Raw genomic sequence first — 24,161 nt, forward strand, 5'->3', positions numbered from 1 at the left:
TCCATAGCTGTGCATCATACAGCATTCAAACTACATATGCATTCATGCTGCAGGTCTCAGTGGTGTATGCCTTCCTACTGAACTCTATAGCTATCATTTATTCTGGGAACATAAGCTCTTTTATAATGTAAGATAGGAATAAAGTACTTTTTTTTCCCCTGTTAATCTTGTGGGTTTAAAATTTTATGTTTTACAGGTATGTATATGTTACCTACAAAGGACTAATCACACTGACACCTTTTTACCCTTCAAGGTAATTCAAAGAGCCTATGTAAGCTGATAAACAGCTCCTGCTATAGAAGATTCCTCTTCTTTAGTCTCCAGTATGACTTTTACTACAACAAGTAATGCAGCTTCTCTTCACACTAGTATTTCCCATGAGATTTTACATGACTCAATATCACAATCATTGAGAGACCTAAGCCGGCCTGTTTCAACTCATACCTGCAAAAAAAGCACTCAAAAGGATGCAGTTCAGAGTTTACTCATATGAGAAAGTGTTGTTCCTGAAACTAAATGCTATTTGAGTTATACAAACCCGAATATCTTCAGGATCCAAACTGTGCTCACTCCATGCCGAATTGATACTGCTGTTCAGATAGGATCCAGATCGACCCATATCAAGCTCATCTTCGTAAGCTTCTGTAGCTATATCATCTCTTGGGTTATTGCTTGAATGTGAAAACTGCAATAAGTATTCATAAAAAAAGATGTTGCCATCAGTACAAAAGTTTATTTCAACATCACTGTAAGAGTTTACATCAACAGCTTTTATGGTATGGTGACCTTTTTACGGGTTTCATGTGATTTTCTGAACTCAAAACACTAGCTACACACATCATAGGCATAAGTAGTGTCCTACAGAATACACATGCTGTATGGAAGAAACTCTTAATAATGATGGCTAAACTTGATAAATCTTAGAGATAGGCATAAGGAAAAAATAACCCACTTATTTTGAAGCTTATTAGAACCTCTTTAAATTGTGTGTAAACTAAACCAGTATAGAAATAGACTTTCAGCCAGTATTTCCAATAAGGCTGCTAAAGCCACAAGACTGAATTTTAATGTTCTATACAGTATAATAATCCTGCAGAAAGTAATTTACCCATTTTAGATCCTGACCCTGAAAAGGAAGAGATGAGGTGTTTAAAAAAAGGACAAAAAAAGAAGAAACAAGTGAAAAAGGAGACATTAATTTCATTACTTTCTCTCTTCTAAGTTGCAGCAAATGTTCAGATCAAGAGTTGGAGAGAGGTTGTCACCTATTTATTTATTCACATTGATTCACTCATCTGTAATGACTATTGTCCACACAGTTATCTGACCTCAGAACTTCATGAATGGAACCTTATGAATCTTCTCTTAATTCCCTGAATTCTTTGCCATGCTGGAAAAGGAGGTCTATGTAGTACTAGATAGATAATAAACTAAAAGTGGAAATATTGATCAGTAGTCATGAGTCAGCTTCAGAAAGGTCAATAAGTTTTCTACATCAGTCTAGAAAGACATCTTTGAAGATATATAATAAAGTATTTGAATAGAAAACCAGAAAAGCCATTTAAAATAAAACAAGCTTACTCAGTATTAAGGCTGCTTCAGTGTGTCCCCTTGTTATGACTGTTTAATACACGTACATTTGACAGTTATGAGCATATCCTGTTCTAACACAAAGGACGGGAATAGCAACCTGACAGTTGTATCAGTATGAACTGTCTTGTGTTCATCCTTCATCTGTAGCTTTCACCTTTACTGTTCCCTTTGACTCTTGCCTTTTTGATTAATATTATTGGTCATTTCAAATCCATTATAAACTCATCCTCTTTGCTGGGGTGTCATCTAAGAGCAAAGTTCCATCCAAATCCTGTGGACTGGTGCTAGAGACAGGTGGAGCTCCCTTGCAGTTCCCTTGCTCCTGGTGAGACTGACATATTGTTGCTTTGCTCCTGGAGCCTGACAGGAGGCATGCTGCAGTGCTTGGAGCTCTGTCTCTTCTCTTCCCTGCCTCTTGTTGTTCTCTATCTTCTTGTACCCCACACACACTCGTCTTCTAACCCAGCACCATTCCTGGCTCCCTATTGTGGGCCACGTCTGTCTCGGTGTACAGCATCTGTCTGTCCCAGGCTCTGACCCGCAAAGGCTCTCCTTTTTCAGTCTGTAACAACTGCCTGGTTCAAATCCCAGCCTCTCTCTCATGGCTAGTCCAAGGTCCTCATTCCATTTTTTTTAGCAGTCCATCCTAGTCTTTCTACTCCCCCACTTAAACACTTTGTCTGGTATCAGCTAACTCTGGCTGCAGCATGCTCACCCAAATACTTGAAATAAGCACCATCAGGCAGGATTCCTTCCTCCTTGTATTAATCACATGAAAGTTTTAAGTACTTTAAACCCCATGGGTTTTGAAAGCTGAAAGAAAGAATATTTGAAAATGTGCAAGATGGTTTAAAATAGAAAATATACAGCTTTTTACATAACATAGCCAAATTTTACAACTTCCTTTTCTGGCAGTGGCATGACAACATTCATCTTCCTTGGCAAAAGAAAAGAGATAGGAGACTCAAATACCTTAGGGATCAGAAGTAGCCCAACAGTGACTGTCACAGTCAAGTGTGTGTGTGCAAAGAACAGCATCAGCATCCAGTCAGACTGAAGTCTTGAAGCAAGAATGAATCTGAAAATAGAATTCAGGATTGCAATTCACTGTCTTTTCTCCAGTGCATTACATTTAACATTTTTAATATCCCTTAAGATTCTTGTCATTGAAAGGTCAAACACAACTGCTTTTGTTCTATATTGCTTTCATACAGACTAAAAAGTACACCCACATGCTTTGCTTACATACCATAATTTCAAAGCAACTCAGAAAAAACAACCAGTAAAAGAAGTAAAAAATAAAATCTAAAAAGAAACAATAGACCTTAAAGCTTATTCCATATTTCTTATTCCATTTAGCTAATTTTTTTGGATGGTTTATATTGTCACAGCTTCTTTGGCCTGAACTGAGTTATGGCAGTTTACATACATCAGGGATCTGAACAGATGATTTTAGGTTAAGGAAGCACATGTATTATGATAATTCACAGTGCACTTGAAAACTACAGGATGTCCATAGACTGCAGCAACAGAATGAGGCTGATATGCTATCAGAGGGAACTGAACTAAAATGCCTTTTAGTGGGAAGCAGAGAAGTGGCCTTGATTGCAAGGCCACCCAGCCCAATACTGCAGGGCTCAAGAGTTTTGTGAATGCTAGGAAATGAGTGGCTCAGCCACTGAAATGAAGCAATTCCTTGCTAAGCTGTCTAAAAGAGTGGTAGACCGAGCATTGCAGCTAAGGCTAGCCCTGGAGCATGCCTGACTTAGCTGCTTTAGTGAGCTCCCAAAGATAGAAACAGTAAGCAGTGTGATGGATGAATGGATGTACCACTGGCTTGTAACTTGCAGGTCTACAAAAATTATTCAGAGAGAAAATGACATTTGCAGCTTATCCAAGTCTACAGATGCACGTTTTGCAGAAGCTTTTGTTAATAGAAACAGTCTGGCATGAAACACTGGCTTATATGCCATAATAATACAGTTATCATTCCTTGCTTAATACTTTGTAAATCCAATGTTTCATGAACACAATAAAATATTGCAATCATTACAGAGATGTTGCTGTTGAGGTGTGCAGGGACACAAGGAAGCTCAGCCTTGAGGTTTAGTTAACTGAATATTGAAGATGACATGAGAAATTGCTAGATATAATAAATAACAGCAAAAAGTGAACAAAAGTTCCAGACAGTGTTATGAAGAATGGGCAAGATTCCAGAGGTGGTTAATGAGGACTCATTTGAAAGATGATCAAACTCCACAGGTAATTGAAGGGAGGTCTTTGGGGGAGAACTCGCAAGGTCAGCAGTAACAATGTGACCGTACCAGTAACAGCATCTAAGTCTGTGATTGCCAAGCTAATAATATCAGAAATACTAAATTTGAGTACAGATGTAGCAAAACTGGGACCAATAGGAAAAAAGAAATGAGGGGTGGGTTGTTTATTTGGGAGAAGAAAAGGCAGAGAGAGGCTAAGGTGGATAGGGGAAGAACTAGCATGGAAAGAAGGGGGGATAAAAAAGAGGCTAGGGACATGTAAGCAAGTTGTCACTGATTGAGCCCTATACCTGATCACTGAAGTATCTCTTGTCTTCTCATTAAATCCTTTTCCCAAGGATTTAATGTGTGCTGTGCGTGTCTGCATCCACACGGGATGTGCTCAGCCTCGCTGGGCCTGCAGATTGAAACAGCAGCAGCCACATCCATCAGACAGATAGGAGAAACCTCCCAGGTGCTGATGCCCACTAGATTTGGCTAACCATTAGCAGCTCCAATCCTCAAATCCTGTGAAGGCTTTTTGCTTGTTTTATATATGAAATCTCGACCAATTAAGGTATCCATGCCATACTCCTGTAAGCAAAATATCATTTGCAGTAGCCATTCAGATCTAGCTGAGACGTGGTTTCATTCCAATAAATTCCATATAAATTTTGTTTTCCTCAGTAATATAAGAGAAAGAGCAATGCAGGACTTCAGTGCTCTGCTGATCTGAAGATAACCAGGAATCTTTTGTTTCTGAAATGGGAGTGATACTTTTAAAGCAAAACAAAATGCAAACAGTTCAAGGCTCTATTTCGTGCTCCCATCAATCTTACATGAGCTTTGGGAGTTTTCAGACTGGATGGCTGCCTCATAATAGTAGGTGTCCTTCAAGGCTCCTAAGCTTTCAACTTCATGACAACTCAGATATGTCATATAAATCTAAGGCTCACATTTCTGCTCTTTCAGTTAAAAGAAAAAAAAGAGTAAGGAAATGTGAACTTCAAAGAGACAGGACTAAGAGTTGTGTATGCAGAAATGAACATAATCTCAGGAGGGATCATGTACTTCTAGTACATTTTATTCACTCCTATCCATAAACAGTACAAAGTTCCTCTTCAACAAATCAGCACATATCAGACAGAAAGCAAAGAATCCATATAAAATACCCATATTTATTTAAAAAGGAGAAAGAATAAAACCAGCAGACTTTAAGCTGAAGGTATAGGATCCTCACTAGGATAAACTGAAAGACCTAATCCTTTTGTGTCTCCTTCATAATGCATTTATTAAAATAATACATTTTTCCCTTTTTCTCCAAGATTACTTTCATTCTGTCCTGTTGTTAAAAGAAACATGCAGGAAACATAATAGCTCTGCTAATGCACTGAGGTATATCTTCTAACATGGCCCAAAATATGGGTTAGGAGGATTAGTGGGGGAAATTTTTTGACTAAGAAGTGATCATATTGGTGGGAATCAATTCAAAAGAATTGTTACTGAATTTTATATCTATCAGGAATGAAAAGAAAAAAATGATTCCATCAAATAGAGATTTCAAACATTATTTTTAAAGATGTTTGTGTTAGAGAGTAAAGGAGAGGGTTCTGAGAGCATGTGGATGTTGGGATATGGGGTTAGGAGAAGGTGAAAGAAAAGCTTGCAGGCCTGAGAAGTGTATCAAACTTTATAACAATGATAGGGGAGGAGAGAACCTGGAAGGGACAGAGATGAAAGATTTGCCTTGCTGATATTTACTCAGAAAAAATGATGCCTCATGGAAGCAAACATCAAGAAGGCAGAGAGAAATGTGAGTTTTGAGACAGAGCAAGGAACAGAGAAAAGTATTTGAAAACTGTCAATGGAGTGATATAAAGAAAAATAAAACTCTTAGTAGATGAGGTCTGCCAGAAGGCAAAGGAAGGCATGACAATATTATAAGAAAGTAATAATCTCTTACAGCATGAGATGAAATTCATGCTATGTTGGTATTTTGAATTTTCTAGGACTGACTGAGTTTTACAGGGTACTCTGTAGGAAGGGCATAGATCATTTTCTGGCAAAGATTCTTATTTATTTGTTAGTATTCTAATAATTCACAAGTATGAAACACAGATCTGATTACAAAATTTATAGGAAATAGGTGCTTTATATTCCTGTTACAGCATTATATGCATCACAATTTTTGACTTCAGTATAAAAAACGCTGTGCTTTGAGCACAAACCAGTACAATAATCTTAATGTACAGCTGCACCTTGCCAATCTGCTACGCACCAGGAAACGTTCATTTAAACCAACATTCTTACCTGCTGTTTTTCAAGGGGTACAAACCAATGAGCTGTGTGTAGATGACTGAAGAGAGACAGCACTTCTGCTATATCTAATTTATCATACATACTGAATTTTTATCCAAGAACACATCAACTAGTTATAGTGAAAAAACCCCAACCTCCTAATTATACAACTAACAAGCTCATTGTACATATTCTTGAATCCTATGGGAATGGGTTTAAGTTTAGTAATCACTTAAGTCACAGAATTAAATATTTATGAGACCTTTCATTATGCATCCTATCCCATTCACCCATTTTAAGTGGCACCAAACAAAACCTGAAAGATAAACAGTTAATTACTAGATCTACAGATCACTTGCCTAATTGTATGGAATATAGCAGAGATAATGAGCTCATTGTGAACTGCAACAGCCATATAACGTGGCTCATGAAATGCTGATGGGACTGTCCGCACTGCATAGCAGAGATAAACACCCCACAAGAGGAATAAAAATTCAGCTGTGAGAAGAACAAAAAGAAATAATTTCCAGTTAGTTTTATAGATGAAAAAGGAAGGAAAGTTGAAGTAGTATCTTCTCTATGTGTATCTACACAAAGACAATATATGCTCATATATGAATACATGTATACACACACACATTCCAGCTCTTTCAGGTACTGTCACTGTACATGATACATTTGGTTTTAATTTTACACACTTAATTTTTTCCAGATCATTTATAGTGTTTCAGTTTTTCAATTGACAAACTGTAAGACAATGTCTAATAATGTCTTGCTTGCTTTACAAAGTTTGATATCATTTAAAAGAATAAGCATTTCTATTTGTATCTCTGTTTCTCCTTACAGAGACAGATACCAGTACGACAACTAGACTACAAATTTTTTTTAAGGTAACAATTTACTTTCAAAGGTTTGTAACTCAGATATAAGAGTATATTTGAGGTTTAAAATATTCCTCTGTTCATGATAGTTAATTCTGCTGATGCCCATAATACGATGAGTCATTTCTGGGGGTCTAATGTAATCGTAACAAATGTCATGTTTCTCTCTGTTAGGAGAAAAATGAGCAAAGGAAGAAAGAAAAAAAGGGTAAAGTGTGAGGATCAGCTTAAACTATCCTGTTAGATCTAAGCCATCCTCACCTAGCAGTACTGTGACCCCAGTTTCCAGTAGACAGACTGCTGTGACATCATTTTCCTTTTGATACAGAATCACACAGAATCACAGAATCTTAAGGGTTGGATAAATGAAGTATTTCATACTCATCTTGAAAAACCTCTCTTTCCAGAAAAAAAACAAACAACCAAACCTATAACTCTACCATGTAGCTCTTGCCTTGCAGTCTGGGTTGACAATGACTGGAAATGGCTGAGCCTATGCAGCATCATTCAATTCCATGATATAGCCTGCAATGCCAGCACTGCCCCAGATCAGCTTCAGAAATTGTGATCCTATTGTTACTGATATGCTGCTTTTGCTTTGTTGAAATTTCACAGCAAACATTGAAAAAATAGTGTAAGAAAAAACCCGATTCTTTTTCATACTTATGTTCCTAATGCATGTTAGTACACTGTAACTATAACTGGTGATCAGTGACATTATCTATTGTAGTGATCAATAGATACTGGTCTGGTTTGGATAAAGATACAAACACTTGTGAACCCTGCCATTAGCAACAGATTGAAATAAACCATCTGCCCTGGATATTTCATGAGAACAGGTCCTGTGGTTCCTTCACTTTTAACAGTCCACAACTGCTGTAAATTACCTATATTATATTGTTATAGCACGTTTTGCTATGAATCTCAGCTAAAATCGGTAAGAGGTGTTTCAGTAAAGTGAAAATGCATTCAGTTACCTAGATCTCTGTGCTCTGAGAAGAGTTCAGGTTCAACACTTTGCAGTTTTCTTACTACTAGACATATCCTACATAAACCCAGCAGTTTTACCAGTTACATAAACACAAACATCTGAAAAGGAATAATCCACACATGCTGGGAATTTTTTGTGTTCTACCTCACCAAAATCCCAACAACAATAAACCTTTTGACTTTGTAATAGTTATACTTGGGACCTTACAGAGTGTCAATATGAAAAAAAGCATGTTACAAACCTTCTTAGACTATGTGTCCTGCTCTGGTTTTGAGGTCTGCAAAAGCATGTAGGCAGGTATCTTTCCCACTTATCCCTACACTCATGGAATGGGTAGACTGGTCACTCCTTCCATTTCTTTCCTAAATAATTAGCTATGCTACCAGTAAAGTCTATCATTCTGGTTTCTTAAAAACACCTACAGAGGAATGACCTGCCAAGCCATCTTGTTCCTGAAGTCTTCTCTGAGCAAGTGGAATACAAATGTTGCTTCAATGAGTTAAGATTAAAGGCTCCTTTACAAATTTTAGCAGTTTTGGTTTTTCTCTTTAACTATACTTGCCTCACATATGCACAATCATGGCACTGAGATGCTCTTCAAAGCACTGAAATTTATTGCTTTAATAGCTCCATATTGGTTTAGAAGAAATTGAAAAGGAGAAAATGGTTAGAATTAGGCTGCTAAAGTCAAATCATTGTATTGTACTGTCCTATGGTTTAGAAAGTGTCCCCCAGAACAGGTTGGAGAGCCTAATTCCTCTCATTTTGCCTTTCATTCAAAGTCCCCCTGCAGTTAAAAACCCAACGTTGGCAGTAAAGCTGAATAGATGAGCTAATTGTGAAATAACAGGCATACTCCACAAAATTACCCACGGTCCTTTCTTCTTTCTCTTCCTCAACCAAAGTGAGAAGAACCTAAAGTTTCTCTCTGATTGTAAAGATCGGTTAGAAGTGCTAACACAGGTGAAGTTCGAAAAAGTTTGGCTTTTAAAGGATTGAAAATACATGCACAAACCCCTATGTGCTAAAGGTATTTCTGCTTAAACTACAGATTGGGACAAATTTTGCTTATTTTTACAAGAAAAAATAAATCTACTCTAAAGTCAAAGATGTACAAGAATTACTTGGGTTCTTGGCACAGAGATTTGTATATGGGCACGTCAGAGAACAAAGGAAAGTGAAAAAGTCACACCTCCATAGTAAAAACCATTTTCAATGAGCTGGGGTAAGTAACATTTGATCTCCAGATCTGATTAATTCTGAAAATTTCAGTTACAAATAGCTCCTAAGACAACAAGAGGAGGTTTCAAAGTATTAATACACTGCAGCGTAACAGTAGTTTGCACCATTTAATGCAGATAATGCTTTAATAAAAGCTTCACATTTAGAGCAGGGCTGGCATTTCTGTCTGGAGATAATAATTAGTGTGACATCTGGTATGCAACACAAGGTAAAATAACAGAGTTCCTATACTTGCTAAGCCCAATGTTATGATAATTTCATTAGTAATAACAAACAAAACAGACTGATAGAAAACCATTTTATTATCTAAACCGCTAATTACACAGCCTGAATGTTTCATGTACAAGCTGTGCTTGAGGGGGGAAATTTTGCTGTATGGCAAAATGGCCTTTTTGGATAGATAAATAGATAGGTAATGGAGCACAGCTGGCCAACATGCAGCAAGGTTCTAATGTACCACTCATCTCTGAGGTCCTATTAGTTCCGTCTGTGGCCCACTAGTGACTATTTTGTGTCAAGCATCTTTGAGGGTTAAAATCTGTGAGATGTGATAGGAAATTTGTGTTTGGGTTGTTGAATAATTTTCTACTAAAAGTCTGGTGCAGAAGAGTGACTTTCCAACTACTAAAGGACTGTCTTAGCATATCACAAACCTGCCAGGACCAAACTCAAAGCTCAAAACATATGATCTTGTTAAGTGTGATTTATGATAATGCTTATAAATGATCCCATTTTTCCTTTTAAACGCAAGAATACAAAATACTTTCTTCTCTCCTTCTGAAAAATGATGGAAATTCCTAGGAGAGAGAGCTAGCAACAGCTCTATGGACAGAAAATAAGTAGTAAAAAAAAATGAAACACAAAAGATCTCTGAGAAAAAACTTGCAGTAGCTACTCTATAGCAATCTAAACCAGAAATTCAGATTTCATGTGCAAACCTCTGATGAGAGAGTAGAAAAGGAACAATTGCTTTAAAGGCATAAATGGATGTGGATATGAATGGAAGGTAAGAGATGAAAACAAAATATGTCCATGTGCACAAGCGAATTAATCTTTAAATACCTCTCTTGCTAGTCATTATGCATTTTATACCCACATAGAATTTCATCTGCTCTTTGCACCATCTAATCAACCTGATTAGCTATATCTTTAAGTGTTTAAATCCCACAATTCTTTCTGTTGTTTGCAATGCCCATCTTGCTTTTAGAAAATGAAGCATTTTGTAATGCTTGGCTTGGTCATCCAACACACTGGACCAGACTCACATCTGATGCCACCAACTTGTTACAACTAAGAATGTGCTATGTCTGCTGACTTGGGATTTATTTAGGCCATTGTTCATATTCAGTGCCATCTGATAATGAAGGACAATCACATGTGTTCACAGTATGTGGTACATATCTACTCTACAGAGAAGGATAGACTCAGGGTTAGTATTATTGACTTAAACTTCCTATGAAGATCTGGATTAATATATATACTAGGTTTTGCTAACCATGTAGTTGTCTGTGTTGCAAATTATTCTTTCATATTTAAGCAAAGCTGTGTCCAGAGACAGTCTGTGACATTTGCTTTCAGTGTGCATTGGCCAAGTTATGTCATGCCTTGCACAGCACAGTGAATGCAGACTGACCTGCTCCAGCTTGTCCAGACCCTAGCACAAGAAAATTCCCTTGTTAATCCATACCCTCTCTCATTGCCTGCTCTGCAGATGTCTGTACTTTGCCTGACTGCACAGTACCGCAGAGTAAGGTGTGATGAAATGAAAGCAGTGATCAAAGTCACTTCCCTCTCTTTCAAGATTTGGAAAAGCCATCGAGAGCCTCCTTAGACTTGAGTGAGTATGGGAAGAGAACATCCACAAGATGACAAATGGAGTAAGGGCAGTAGTAAGGGCATGACTTCAGGAGTGTTAAGGAAAAAAAAGATTCAGAAAAGCAAAGATCATACAAGGAAACATGAAAAATCACAAAATGGAATGGGAAGCTGGACATGGCTTACACACCAACTCTTCTGTGAGGCCCTAGGAAAGTACTTCATCCTTCCTTCTACAGCTTTCCTGTCTCTAGGAACTGGACAGTGCTAAAATAAAAAATACCACATATGCAGTCTTAACTTGCTCTCTGTTGCATATATAATCTTCAGTTAACTATATCTGACCAGACTCAATTAACACATGTGACAGAGCAATTCCAGAGGTAAATCAAGGCTGGCTAATGAAGAAAGCTGTCTAGGGGAGAGTGGCTGACACACCAGAGGCTGTCAATGAGACCTGTACAGGCTGGATTGTTGGGCAGAGAGAAATCTAATGAAATGCAACAAGTGTAGAGCCTTACATCTGGGAAAGAATAACCCCATGTACCAGTACAGGTTGGGGAATGAACTCTTAGAGAGTAGCACAGGGGAAAGGGACCTGGGGTTGCTGGTGGGCAGCAGGATGAGCATGAGCCAGCAATGTGCCCTCGTGGCCAAGAAAGCCAATGGCATCCTGGGTTGTATTAGAAGGGCTGTGGGCAGTAGGTTGAGAAAGGTTCTCCTCCCCCTCTACTCTGCCCTTGTGAGAGCACATCTGGAATATTGTGTCCAGTTCTGGTCCCCTCAGTTCAAGGACAGGGAGCTGCTGGAGAGAGTTCAGTACAGGGCCACAAAGATGATGAAGGGAGTAGAGCATCTCCCTTCTCATGCAAGGCTGAGTGAGCTGGGGCTCTTGAGCTTGGAGAAGACTGAGGGGTGACCTCATTAATGTTTACAAATACATGAAGAGTGGGTGTCAGGAGGATGGAGCCAGGCTGTTCTCAGTGTTGGCCAATGATAGGACAAGGGGCAACGGGTACAAGCTGGAAAAGAAGAGGTTCCAAAGAAATACAAGGAAAATCTTCTTCACTGTTCAGGTGAGGGAGCACTGGAACAGGCTGCCCAGATGGGTTGTGGAGTCTCCTCTGGAGACATTCCAAACCCACCTGGATGAGTTCATGTGTGACCTACTCTAGGTAGTCCTGCTCTGGCAGAGGGGTTGGACTGGATAATCTTTTGAGGTCTCTTCCAACCCTTAAGATTCTGTGATTTGTTAAAAATTATATTTAAACATCTGGTGAATGCCAGAAAAGTCTGCAGGGGAATAAAAGCGATTGTGTGCACACACACAACTGAATTCCATGTTTGTATGTACCTCAAGCTCTTGTGTATATGAAAAAAGTCCCCACTCAAGCCAGACTTTGCAGAGATGATCACAGATAGCTCTTGCTCTTTGAGTGCCGACCTAGGCATTTTTGCTGTGCTTGGCAGTAGAACTAAGCTCATAGGGCTGTATTTGTAGCCAGTGAGACCATACATAACATGTTACACATAGATTTGACTGAGCTCTGTAACTGAGCCAAAAGCATTGCAAATGGGCACCCAGATTAAACGGACCATACAACCCTAATCTTTTTGTGCCTCAGCTCTGGCTGTGTAAAATGGGGATAATGCCACCCTGTCACTGCAAGATGACAGAGCAAATAAATTTACCCATATTTGTGACAGGCTTTAATCCTAAACTGTGAGTTTCCTTCCTGCCATGGTTGGGAAAGGAAATTAAGTTATTTCAAGCTGTCCTGGTTGCTTCTCAGACCTCCAATGCTGCCAAAAATGTCTTTCCCTTGTGCTTCTCCAGGCTGGCCATTTGTTGGAGATGGCTGTGGCCTGAAGGTGCTGAAAAGAGCTACTGGGACCCAGGATACCCATCCCTGTGCTCACTTGAATTCTGCTGTCCAAAAGCTGCCTGCAAAAAGATGCCCCTGAAGGATTAAAGCCCATTTTTATGTCTCTTTATGATGTTCTGTGTCTGATCACACTCAATTGCTTACAAAGCACCACTGTAGGCCAAGAACACGCCACTGCTCTCCAGAGAATGTGACATGCTGTGTCCTTGCCTTACACTAACAAAGGAAAGCCTATTACAGCTTCAACTTGACTATTATGAACTTTGCCCTGTTGGCAAAACAGTACTGTTCCAACAGTTACACTATTTTTAACTCAGGTTTTGGACACAAGTTACTAATTCCAACTGTACTGACATCCACAACACAGATACAACAAATCACCTACTTCTTGATCACAATTCCTTTCACAGGATTAATGTCTACATTTTCAAACCCCTTTACAGAAATGAAGTGAGCTATGGATCTGGAAGCACAGCTTTTCCATCTTTTCCTTCACTCAGGGTGCCAGCTGGAGCCAAGCATGCACCATTCTAAAATAGGAAAAAAACCTGTGTCCTCAATTGCTCCTGTATTGTCAGCCAGCACAATCTCTTGCTGCCTCACTGTGTCCAGTTTCCCACCTGGAGAACTGCACCATGTCGCTGGAGAAGTTTTTTTCTTCAACTGAAAGGATTTTCATATATTTCAGTGACCTGTGATTACATGTGTAAGTCTTTGACGTTGAGATATTCCTAGCAAATTACCAATTGTCAGAGGTTTATCTGTCTCTCTCACCATACCTCAGCATCATTTTAATTAGCTAGGCATAGCAATACACAAATCTATGTGTGGAGAAAGAATGAAGAGTGACAAATCCTGACTTTGTTTTCTCTCAGAACTTCCATGGCCTATGGCTGTGCAAGGAAAGCAGAACAATGGTTCATGATCCGCTGCAGGGCACAGTAGACTCGACACAGCCACAAGATTACTTTGTAAGTCCATCCAAAGTAGGGAAGGGACATGCTGACCCACAGTCTGTGGGCCCCATGGTTTGAGGGTGACCTAGAGATGGCTTTTGTTGGCAATGGAGACATATCCACTGACTTGAGTGTGAGCAACGTGACTATGACTAGGAGTCTCACCACACAAAACATATGGCAACGCTCAGGTCTACAGTCTCTAGGATCTCCCCTCACTTCTGCACTTCTTTTAGCCCTTACACTCATGTGTTTTATTTCTTCTGCTACGCAGATGTGCTGTCCTGCTTCTTTCCTTCCATAGCTCACTGTTGCTCTTAAAGTCAGCTGGTCATTCTTCTTTCTCCATGTGCCTCATCATCCCTTCTGTGTGGAAGAAAGAAGGAGAGCAGGACTAGAAAGATCTAGCACCAGCAACTGAAAGCAAGATGAAACCTCTTCTCTCACATCATAAAGAGATATCAAAAGTACTTGAAGGGCTGGAAACACTAGAAGCAATAAAAGAAGTGGATTTCAAAAAATGTGGTGCAAGGACAAGAGGAAAACAGAGCATCTTCCAGTCTCTCCCAAAGCCATCTCTTCCCATGGATGGCTTGAAGAAGCATCTGAATATGGCATGTACCAATAGATAAACATGCAGCTCAGGCAAGCCAAATATGGTTTCCTTAGCAGAAACATTTCATAGAAATGCTGCCTAAATAAAGGCTACAGGATTTCATCTGTGATATAACAGACACCAAGTAAACGCAATGTTACTGCAGGGGGTAACACAATCCAAACTGCTTGACCCAGAGGTTCTGGCACTACACATCAACTTTGTTGCTCTTTCCTATACCTTTTTCAGATTTACCATATCCTAGAGATGAGGTGCATAAAATGCACACAGTGTTGGTGATGCAGACTGTGAAAGAGGTGTACATGGTGGCAGGAGGAGTGGGTTACAAGCAGGAAAGGGACAGAGCTGGAGGCTCCTTTGTAAAACAGGGTTCTGTTTCTGCTGCAAACATCTTACACAGCCCTGGTCTTATTACTTTAGAGTAAACTTTTCACAAATGATCACTATTTTTACATGATACATTTTCCGAGTATTTAATGTGAGAACTGAAGGCAGATTCTTCTCAGTGCTGAATTCTAACAAGTGCCTCCTGGTTGTGCTTTCCACACGGAGGAGGTTATAAACAGTACCCTGAAAAAACAGTCCCTACTTGTCTTAAGACAGACACTCAAAATGGAAAGCTACTGTTGACAATTCTGGCTTTAATCTTTGTACACTGATGCTAAGGAGAACATGGCTTAAAAACGCCCGTTTGGAAATGAACAGTTCTTTATTCATTGCATGCTCTGAACAACACACCCCGAACATGGCATAGGGCCACTTGGAATGGGGATAACAAAAAGAAATAATAATTATTCATTCACTGAATGCAGCAGTGGGTCTGTAGAAAATTTAATAAAGGACCTCATAAGGCTATATCACAATGCCCTAGCTCAAAACTGTACAGGCAGTCTTAATGCCCAGTCTGTCCTGACAACTCATGCCTTCTTTAGATACAAAGATTATATATGTTAAGTATCAACGAGTGAAGAGCGGGAGGGAGTTCTTTTGGGAACAGTCTGAAATACTCTGTTCCTTTTTTCCTGGCTGAGGGCATGCAGTAATCATGACACAGCCTTGTATTTGAAATGTTCTTGATGCCCAAGACCCAAAGCATGATCAGTGGACTATGGTGGCAGCTCAGGGCAGCTGCGCGGGAGCAGGACATCTCCTGCCAGATGGGAAATAAACCTGTCATTTGCTTCTGCTCTAAATGAGACACCGAAAAACACACATAGAGTGCAAGGGGGGATTTTTAAGAACTATAGTTCAAATCCTATCCATGCTGGGTGACATCCTGCCCCTGCTGAAGTCAGCAACACTCACCTGCCAAGATTTCACCACTGCTTTGTGTTTGTGTACTCATCTTTATCTCTGTCTCTCTTTCTCTCCTGCCTGGGGTTTTGTTCTGCAAACTTATTATTTTTCTTTTTTTCCCTAGTTTCTGGGAAGTTTTTAAATCCTGTGCTGGTATCTGTTTCACTGATAGGATACTTCCCTGAGGATAAAGAGTAATAGTTTGATTTGGGACCCTGTGAACCCTCAGGCACCAAAAGTTTATCGCTTGTTAGAGGGGTTTTTTTGTAATTTGGAATCTGGCTGTGACAGGTAGAGGCATAGAATACATTCAGGCCATAGGAAAAAGACTTTGTGGGTGAGTGTTTTCAAGCCCTCAGGTCTTTCTTTAAAATCTCAGAATGTCAACTGTGCAACAGCCTGTCAGTGAGACAGATGCACTTCTGAAAGTGATGCAGAAATGAACACAAAGGAAACAAAAGAATCTAGGCAAGTAACAAATAAGCTACCCACAAGTATTCATCCTCAAGCAAAAAGCATACTAGCTTACATTATGTTATGTAGAGAAAATAAGATTTACTGCTTACTTTATACAGATAAAACAAGATTTACTGAATGCTAATTCTTCTCATCATTGTATCACAGACTACAGAGGCAATGCTAGAAATGGTGACAACCTTTGTATCTAAGTCCCTGCTTCTCTCACAGAGAGCATCCTCATCAACTTAATGGAAATGTAAATATAAAACATTCACTGCCATAAAAGTCTCTGGAGACAGAGCTTAAGTAGCATGATTAGTATGGAAAATGCTTCATAAATCCTAACTCAAATAATCTCTGGTAGTCTAAAGGATTCATCTCATTATGACTTTCAAACAGAGCCTTGTTAATTCTCACTTCACTAATCTGTGACCTTGAAAATTCCCTCTCTGCAATTCAGTAAAGTGTTGACAGCCAAGTGAAACAGGGAGGTATTTCAGCAAGGGCTACAGGTGACAGAATATATTCCAAAACACTCACTAGTTTTATATAATATACTGTACCTGACTAAATTAAATGAGGTAACAAGTCTTTCAAAACTTATCATCCAGCATTTGTAATTTAACATTTTAAATCAAATTTCATAATCTATCAACTAATTTATGTCCTAGAATATTTTGCAAGGCAAGTATAGGAACAAAAGGAGTTCTGCATTATGTGTATTTCTCCCAACATATCTCTGAGATGAAATACCTAATTTTGGAGCTAAGTTGCTACTGGCCCTACTCTTTTCAGACTGCTATTAGCAATAAAAATGTGCATATACACACACATACACATATAAATAAATAAATGGAGATACATACGTTAGTACAGACTTGTAGATGTAAATCTCCTGGTACTGCTAAGGTGGCTGCACAGTTTGCTGAAGTTTACTGCACAAACATAACTTTGCCTATACAGTACTTTGGTAACAGAACATAAGAAATTGTGTCACTTTGTTCAGGCTCAAGAGCTGGCTTTGACCTTAAGTGTAATTTGAAAAATGCTAAGAACTCCTGTAAATGTAAGTATACCTTAAAAAATGATCCTGGTTCTTTCCAACACTAGGCAGACAGCAGTTTATGCATTTTCTCACCAAAAAGTGACTACTGATCAGATTTAGGTATTAAGATCAGAGTTATTGATCACCACACTACCATAGCTATAAAACTCAAAGAATAAAAACACTATTTTACTGTGAGAGTGAGGGAGCCCTGGCACAGGCTGCCCAGAGGGGTTGTGGAGTCTCCTTGCTTGGAGGTCTTCAAGACCCACCTGGACATGTTTCTATGCAACCTGATCTAGGTGAACCTGCAGGAGAGTTGGACTATATGATCTCTAAAGGTCCCTTCCAACCCCTACCATTCTGTGATTTGTTTGCCATTGTGAAACAACCACCACTATCAATGTGTTAATAAAACTACACCATATAACTGGCTCTGAAATGCAGTAACACTTTGATGCAAAATGAGTTAGTGCAGATGACATCACGTTCCACATTTAATTCCCTTTTCTTATTAATTTTACATCATCTCTGGTGAAAGTACCATTCCATTACTCAAAGAACAGCTATGTTTTATCAGTACACCCCCTCCAAAAGGGCACAAATGGAGACGCATTTCAAGACACACTTCCTTATACCCCTCTCTGTGAGATTTCGGCAGGGAGCATATTGACACATGAGATATCAGTGTGCCTGACAGCCTCTGAGATCTTACAGGGAGTAGAGAGGAGCAGGGGCACCTTAGAGTAACAGAAAGTTCTTGGTGAAGCTGACAGAAGTATTTTGCCCTTTAAAACCGCAATGCTTTACACCACTTTCAGAGAAAACACTCCTCATAGTCCCAAGCTGTTTCCCTCCATCTCATCTACACTCTCATGTGGAGAAGCCAACTTTACCTCTCCCTAATCCTCAGCAGCATAGCTCTCTGTCAGGGAGATATCCATGGGGAAAGGAGAAAAAAGGGAGAAAGATAAGAATTTTTTTCACATTTCAAAACAGTGATGTATTTGAGATAGTAGGAGGCACACCTGGGCTATACTAGAAGCAATGACTAGGTGGAAGAGCACCAAAGCTGTGCAGCCAACAGGAGGAAGAATCCTATACTGTATAACTGAACCCTGGCATTGGGAATCCATTGTTTGTTATAAAATTAAAGAAACAAAAATGAGTCATTTTTTCTCCTTGATATGATTTCTACGGGATGTCATTTGCCAATCCCAAGCACTGTCAGTGCACCTAACACACACATTTGATCTGCATTTCCTATTCCCATTACTCTGATACTAATTTCTATAAGGTTGTGAGTGAGTGGTCTTGCAACTTCTTTGCCTCCTCACACATGAGAGCTCTGCCCAGTTTTGTGGTGCAGCAGCAAAAAAGTCTCCATCAATCTAGACACATTTTCTCTCTTTAATAGTGTAGAAGAGCTAGATATCTTCTGCCTTCAAAGATGAAGGTTGGGGGTTGGACTAGATGATCCTAAAGGTCCCTTCCAACCCCTACCATTCTATGATTCTATGAAATTTCTTGAGCACCCATCACTTTGTTACTAACATCCAAGTTACAAACCTTTGAAAGTCATGGAAGCCTTAGTAGATTTGAATTACGTTTAACTTCTCAGACCATTAAAAAAATCTATACCATTTTTTAATTTCCCTGGAAGCATTTCACATGATATTGGGTTGTCTGATGAAACTTTAGGATATTCTACAATAAGAAAAAAAGAAGAGGCAACCAAACTTTATTTTAGCAATTAATGATTAGAAAATGAACATACCAACAGCCATCATGTAATCCCAGCGGTCTATGAGGCACATTTTGAAGATCAGGTGGTCAGATGTTTGCCCTTGCCCAATAAGTGGAATGTTTCGCTCCAAATTTTGGGTTATTGCACAAGTCCAGCCAACGAGAAACCAAAAGACTATCAGGAGAATAACAGCCAGCATCCTCATCACCCTTCCGCCTGTCATGTACGGAATACGTTGAGCAGTTCGGGACAAGAACACCTTCAGAACCCTGAAAAATTCAGACAGTGCAGAATTAGGAACAGCACCAGCAGTGTCACAGGAATCAGATGTTAATTTTATTTCATTATCAGATTATTAATAAAAATTCTTTTCCCAGACAGTACGTGTGAGAGTGAAATTTTAAACATTACTACTTTCATATTCATTGTATTTAAAAGGAACCGATTGCTGCCCAGAGAGTGCTGCACAGCAATAATAGAAAATATTAACTATGCTTATATAATATGAGCTATGTTAGAGACACACATTTGCATGCTGTGTTGTCAAGCTGTTTTGTATCTTCCAGCTCCCAGTGGAAGACTTATGTCTTTGGAAAAGGGAAGGTCATTTCCATAAAACAGCAACCACGTGTGAGATTTCATTTCATGTTGATGCTGTCTGTCTGCTTATTCCCAATTGTGCTATTTCCAGAGGAAAAAAAAAATCACTTCTTGGATATTTTTTCCATTGAGTTTGGTGCTTTGGAGACAATAATCTAATCCTTGTAGAAACAACTATTGAAGGCATTTTGCTAACTATGTGGTTTCTGACTTGTTTAGAGGCAACAGCATATATTTTGAGCTGGGACAGAACCATCATGAGGAAAGACATATCATATGTCAGGTACATATACTATGTAACAGCCACTGAACATGTAACACTCATTTCAAACATATTTGCACTTACTATTAGGATAGGTTTACTCCCACCAAGAACCTTTCAAGGAAATATCACCTGCATTTCCTACCCATCATCACCTGCCAAAGCAGAAAGAGATTCTGCTGGGAGCATGAAGTCAATCAAAATTTGAGGAAATTGCCTTGGGAAGAGGAAACAGTTTGTCTCTTTATATAGTACAGGGCATATCTTTGTCTTGCCTGTAGCATAGGATCTGCCAGAAGCATCTCACCTTCTCCTAGTACTCTCCTATGACAAAAAGAGGCCATGAGGCAGTGTTCCTGACTTGACTTTGCCAAGCTACCAAGGCTGAGCAGTGAGGAAAAGCCATCATAGAAGTTTTCATGTACTCAAACTTCTGGAAGCAGATGGGCTGAAGTTTAAAGGCTGTTTTAGAGACTGGGGTGAGGAGTCTTTCAAAGTGAATAGGTGAGCTCTTTCAGTGAGCTCTTTCAGGACTTTGTCCTCAAAACCACGGTAGTTCTTGATTCCTGAGCATGAACACGGCCAGTGGATACTCTTGATATCCATGAAAGGACAAATAATCAAGGGAATTTGAATTTTTTCAGAAAGTCAAGTTTTAAAATGCCCTTGTCGTGTCTGAAGTCTTTTCAGTTTCACCAAGCCAACTCTCAAACTGTTCCATGGCCAGGTCTGCCTTTTCAGTGAAAAAAACCCAAAACACACACTCCAGATTAATACTTATGATTATATTTGTCTAAGACCAGGCAGAAGCAACCGATGTTGCCTCTCAAACATATAACAGAGCTACATCTTTTAAGCCAGAAGTGCAAAAGCTTTTCCATATCCATAAAAACAAACGTTTGACTACAAACACAGCCTTTACAGTGTGCATTAGGTGAAGTCAGAGATCTCAATATGCTCAACATTATTCATCTGTTTCCCTCCCACAGGGAGTCACAGTTTTTGATCTTTCCATGTTTGATGGATGTTCTGCCCTCCCTTTACAGATGCAAAGTGGCTTAGGTTGGAAGCAGCTTCCCAAAGATTTCAGGCAGGAAAGAGAGAAAACTTCACAAAGACGGGAGACTTCCCTCCACATTGCTCAGCTGTAGGGCTGCTATTACAGGGCAGCACTCACAAAGTCTTGGGTTTAAACACCAGAAATCAGTAAGCAAAGGCTTTACTCCTGCGTATTGTAGATGATGGTGAGTACTTAGCCTCTTTGAAGGGAAGGAAAAGGTATTCGTTTTGTAGCCAACTGGAAAACATCTTTTTGCAGCTACAGTTTGCCATTGGAGAAAAATCTCATCAAAATATTTCTAAAGGTTTAAGAATTAGAGAAATCATCCAAACCAGCTGAAAACTACTAGAAATTTTGGAGCCACGACTTTTTTTCCAGTACTAGTTCATTAGCAGCTGATTGTGAGACAGTTTTCCAAGGGAGAGAGATGGGCTGGTGTTACATTGTTGATCTAAGCACACTGAGGCAACACTTTGCAGTACAACAGTGAAAATCCCTCCAATTTGGATCAAACCACTTTTTTTTTTTTCTGCTCTATTTCACAAAAATAAGGATCCACCATTGTCACCATTTCTACCTTGGACATGTAGGTCTACATGTAACCCAAACTTTATGGGGTTTTCCTGAGAAGCTGTAAGGAAACCTGTGATTTGTAGTGTCAAAAGTCATCTTTCCAGAGGCTGTGGCATATAACCAGAACACCAACTCCAGAGATGCAGTTCTCACATCTTCCTGATGTAATATGAATCCTAACCCACAGTGCTCACAGGCTCAACACTGGCCAACATGCTCCATCTCCCTTCTTATGTATCATTGAACATGTATCAAAGCAGAGGCAAGTACCCTGGAGTTTCCCTGCCTGACTACTCACCAGGCTGAAGGGTCATTCTTTTTCCTGTATCTCTGGCTCATCTATCAAAGTTCACTATAAAAAAGTTGAATAGCTGCAATATGAGCCAAAATTGCCTCTGTAAAAGTGTATTGTCTGATGACTGATACTCTCCATGAGAAGTTCTTGATTCAAATCCCTAACCTGACTTCCAGGTAAACAATGCTCAGTGCTCCCTTTTCACACTGTTCTATATCTAGATATTGGTTTGAACAATCTATTGATGAAATGAGAGAGATTTCTCACAGGGAGGTAAGAAGTGGAGCTCGTGGGCTGCATCTATACTATTAAACATGCCCAGGCTTGTCCCTGGCACTGATGCCAAACCAGCACAGAACAGTCAGTATTTGCACTATTACCCTCCGACACTGGGCAGCTGCACGCAAAGTGCCCACTGTGATGGCCAGTGCCAGCTCCTGAACCACGTCATGAAATGGCTTGGGAGCATTCAGGTTAGCACAGGCCAAGGACTACTAAAACAATTCAGCAGAGTGGAGGATGGACCTCCAGCACCCTGGAATGTTCCCTGATGATAATTTATGAATATAGATATAGCCCTGGATTAAATCCCTGCACAAATCAATGACTAATTATATGTATCAAGTAAGGCAAGGTCAACTGGAAAGGCTCATGATCCTGTCCTATCTACATCCAAAATGCCTGGTAGCATCCAACAGTGCCCTGGTAGAAGATTGGGCACTGTTTGAGACACATGACCTCTGATCTAAGGCAGAAAAGGAAACTTAATCGTCTTTCTCCGCATCGTCTAGCGTTTCTACCAGCTAAACCAAATTAGGACATGCAATCCACTTTTCTGTGCTGTTGTTGGATAATCAAACAATCATTTTCAGTGACATGTCATCAGCTCCATTTACAGGCAGATGAGACACAACACTGCAATGTGTTCTATCTGATTTGCTGGAAGACACAGATGCTTTCAAGCAAAGCTTTGACCTACAGACAGCTACGGGCAGCATTAAAGCTGATATGCAATAGCCATCCTTTCTACAGAGTAAACAGAAGGAACAGTTCAGGCTGAATGACCTGCCTGGAGACCACTGCAGGTAACTCCCAACTCTGCTAGCTGTACCACCAAGTCTGGGAAGAATTATGCTATGTGGTCTGAGACCATATATGCAAATGGTCTCAAATTGAAATTAAAGAGACTAAACACTGAGACCTGAAAGTCAAGGGAAGCCCATCAGCTGTGAAGAGAAGTGATGCTGCAAACAGACCTGAAGCAGAGGGAGAGAGTTTGCTGGTTCATAGGATTGACTGGGATCACCAGCTTGGAAAGAGCAAGCAAAGTACGTGGCTGCTCCTGTAGAAATTACATCCTGAGATGTAATGTGTGATCTTAGAAATTATACTAAACTTTCATATCATATCAATAACCTGTCCTGTGAACAGAAATCATGGCCCCCAAGCTATCAGATGACTGCATAAGGGGCAGGAACAACAGGTGAAGGATCCTGCTTTGACAGCAATGACCTGGCACAGTTTGTTTATTTTTTGTTTCTAGCATCTGTCATTTTGTGGCTCTACTGAGTCATCCTGTCAAACTGTCCTGTTCCAGACTGATGATTTTTATTGTGATACAAAAGCTACATCAGAAAGATAATGGGTCAAGCTCTTATAAAGTAAATTGCCCTCATGTGGTGCAGGGATTATGTCTCATCTGCTTCTGCTGAAGTAACAGTGAACAAGCCACTAGTCACTTCAACTTTGTAAACTACTAAAAGTAAAAAGGTATTGATGGCATATGTATGGAACTATGTCAATACTAAAGAGAGTACACTTCACACTTGAAACAGAGGCACACACACCTACCCAAATACTGAGTGTAAGTTTTATTTCTGCATCAGGAAAGATGACCAAAGAAAGAACATCAATGCTTAAGAACTCACAAATTGTACTTAGATGCACTCATACCACCAGTTATTGGCCCTTGGCTAGAAAGGATAAAACTCAACTGAGAGAGAAATGAACAGCTTTCTAAACAACATCCCAGCTGAAAGCCTCAAATTAGTCATTGTCTACTTCCCAAGTGATTTCTCAAGACCTCAGTATAGAACAGATGTGAAGCCCAGCACTGAAGCAGATACTCACTGAAATTGGGATGACATTTTTCTTTCTTGAGTCTGATCATCTTGAATCTGAGCAAACCTGAGCTGAGAGCCATGCCATATCAACAGCACAACAACAGCATGGTAAAATTTGCATCATATGCATCATATCCTCACCAAGGAAAAGGTACAACTAGAAAAAGA

General features: G+C 39.6%; 1 protein-coding gene across 1 annotated transcript in view; it reads right to left on the minus strand.

Moving 5' to 3' along the window:
- The window catches only part of GPR158 (G protein-coupled receptor 158), a 195,026-nt gene that overhangs the window by 6,037 nt on the left and 164,828 nt on the right, over positions 1-24,161 (minus strand). Inside the window, exons 7-10 of the mRNA XM_061997271.1 lie at positions 19,111-19,349; positions 6,506-6,644; positions 2,566-2,671; positions 539-685 (exon numbers count right to left, since the gene is read on the minus strand). Of these exons, the coding sequence (XP_061853255.1) occupies positions 539-685; positions 2,566-2,671; positions 6,506-6,644; positions 19,111-19,349 (631 nt within the window). The remainder of the gene's footprint in view (positions 1-538; positions 686-2,565; positions 2,672-6,505; positions 6,645-19,110; positions 19,350-24,161) is intronic.

The sequence above is a fragment of the Colius striatus genome, chromosome 5, assembly GCF_028858725.1.
Source record: "Colius striatus isolate bColStr4 chromosome 5, bColStr4.1.hap1, whole genome shotgun sequence".
Taxonomy (NCBI): Eukaryota; Metazoa; Chordata; class Aves; order Coliiformes; family Coliidae; genus Colius; species Colius striatus.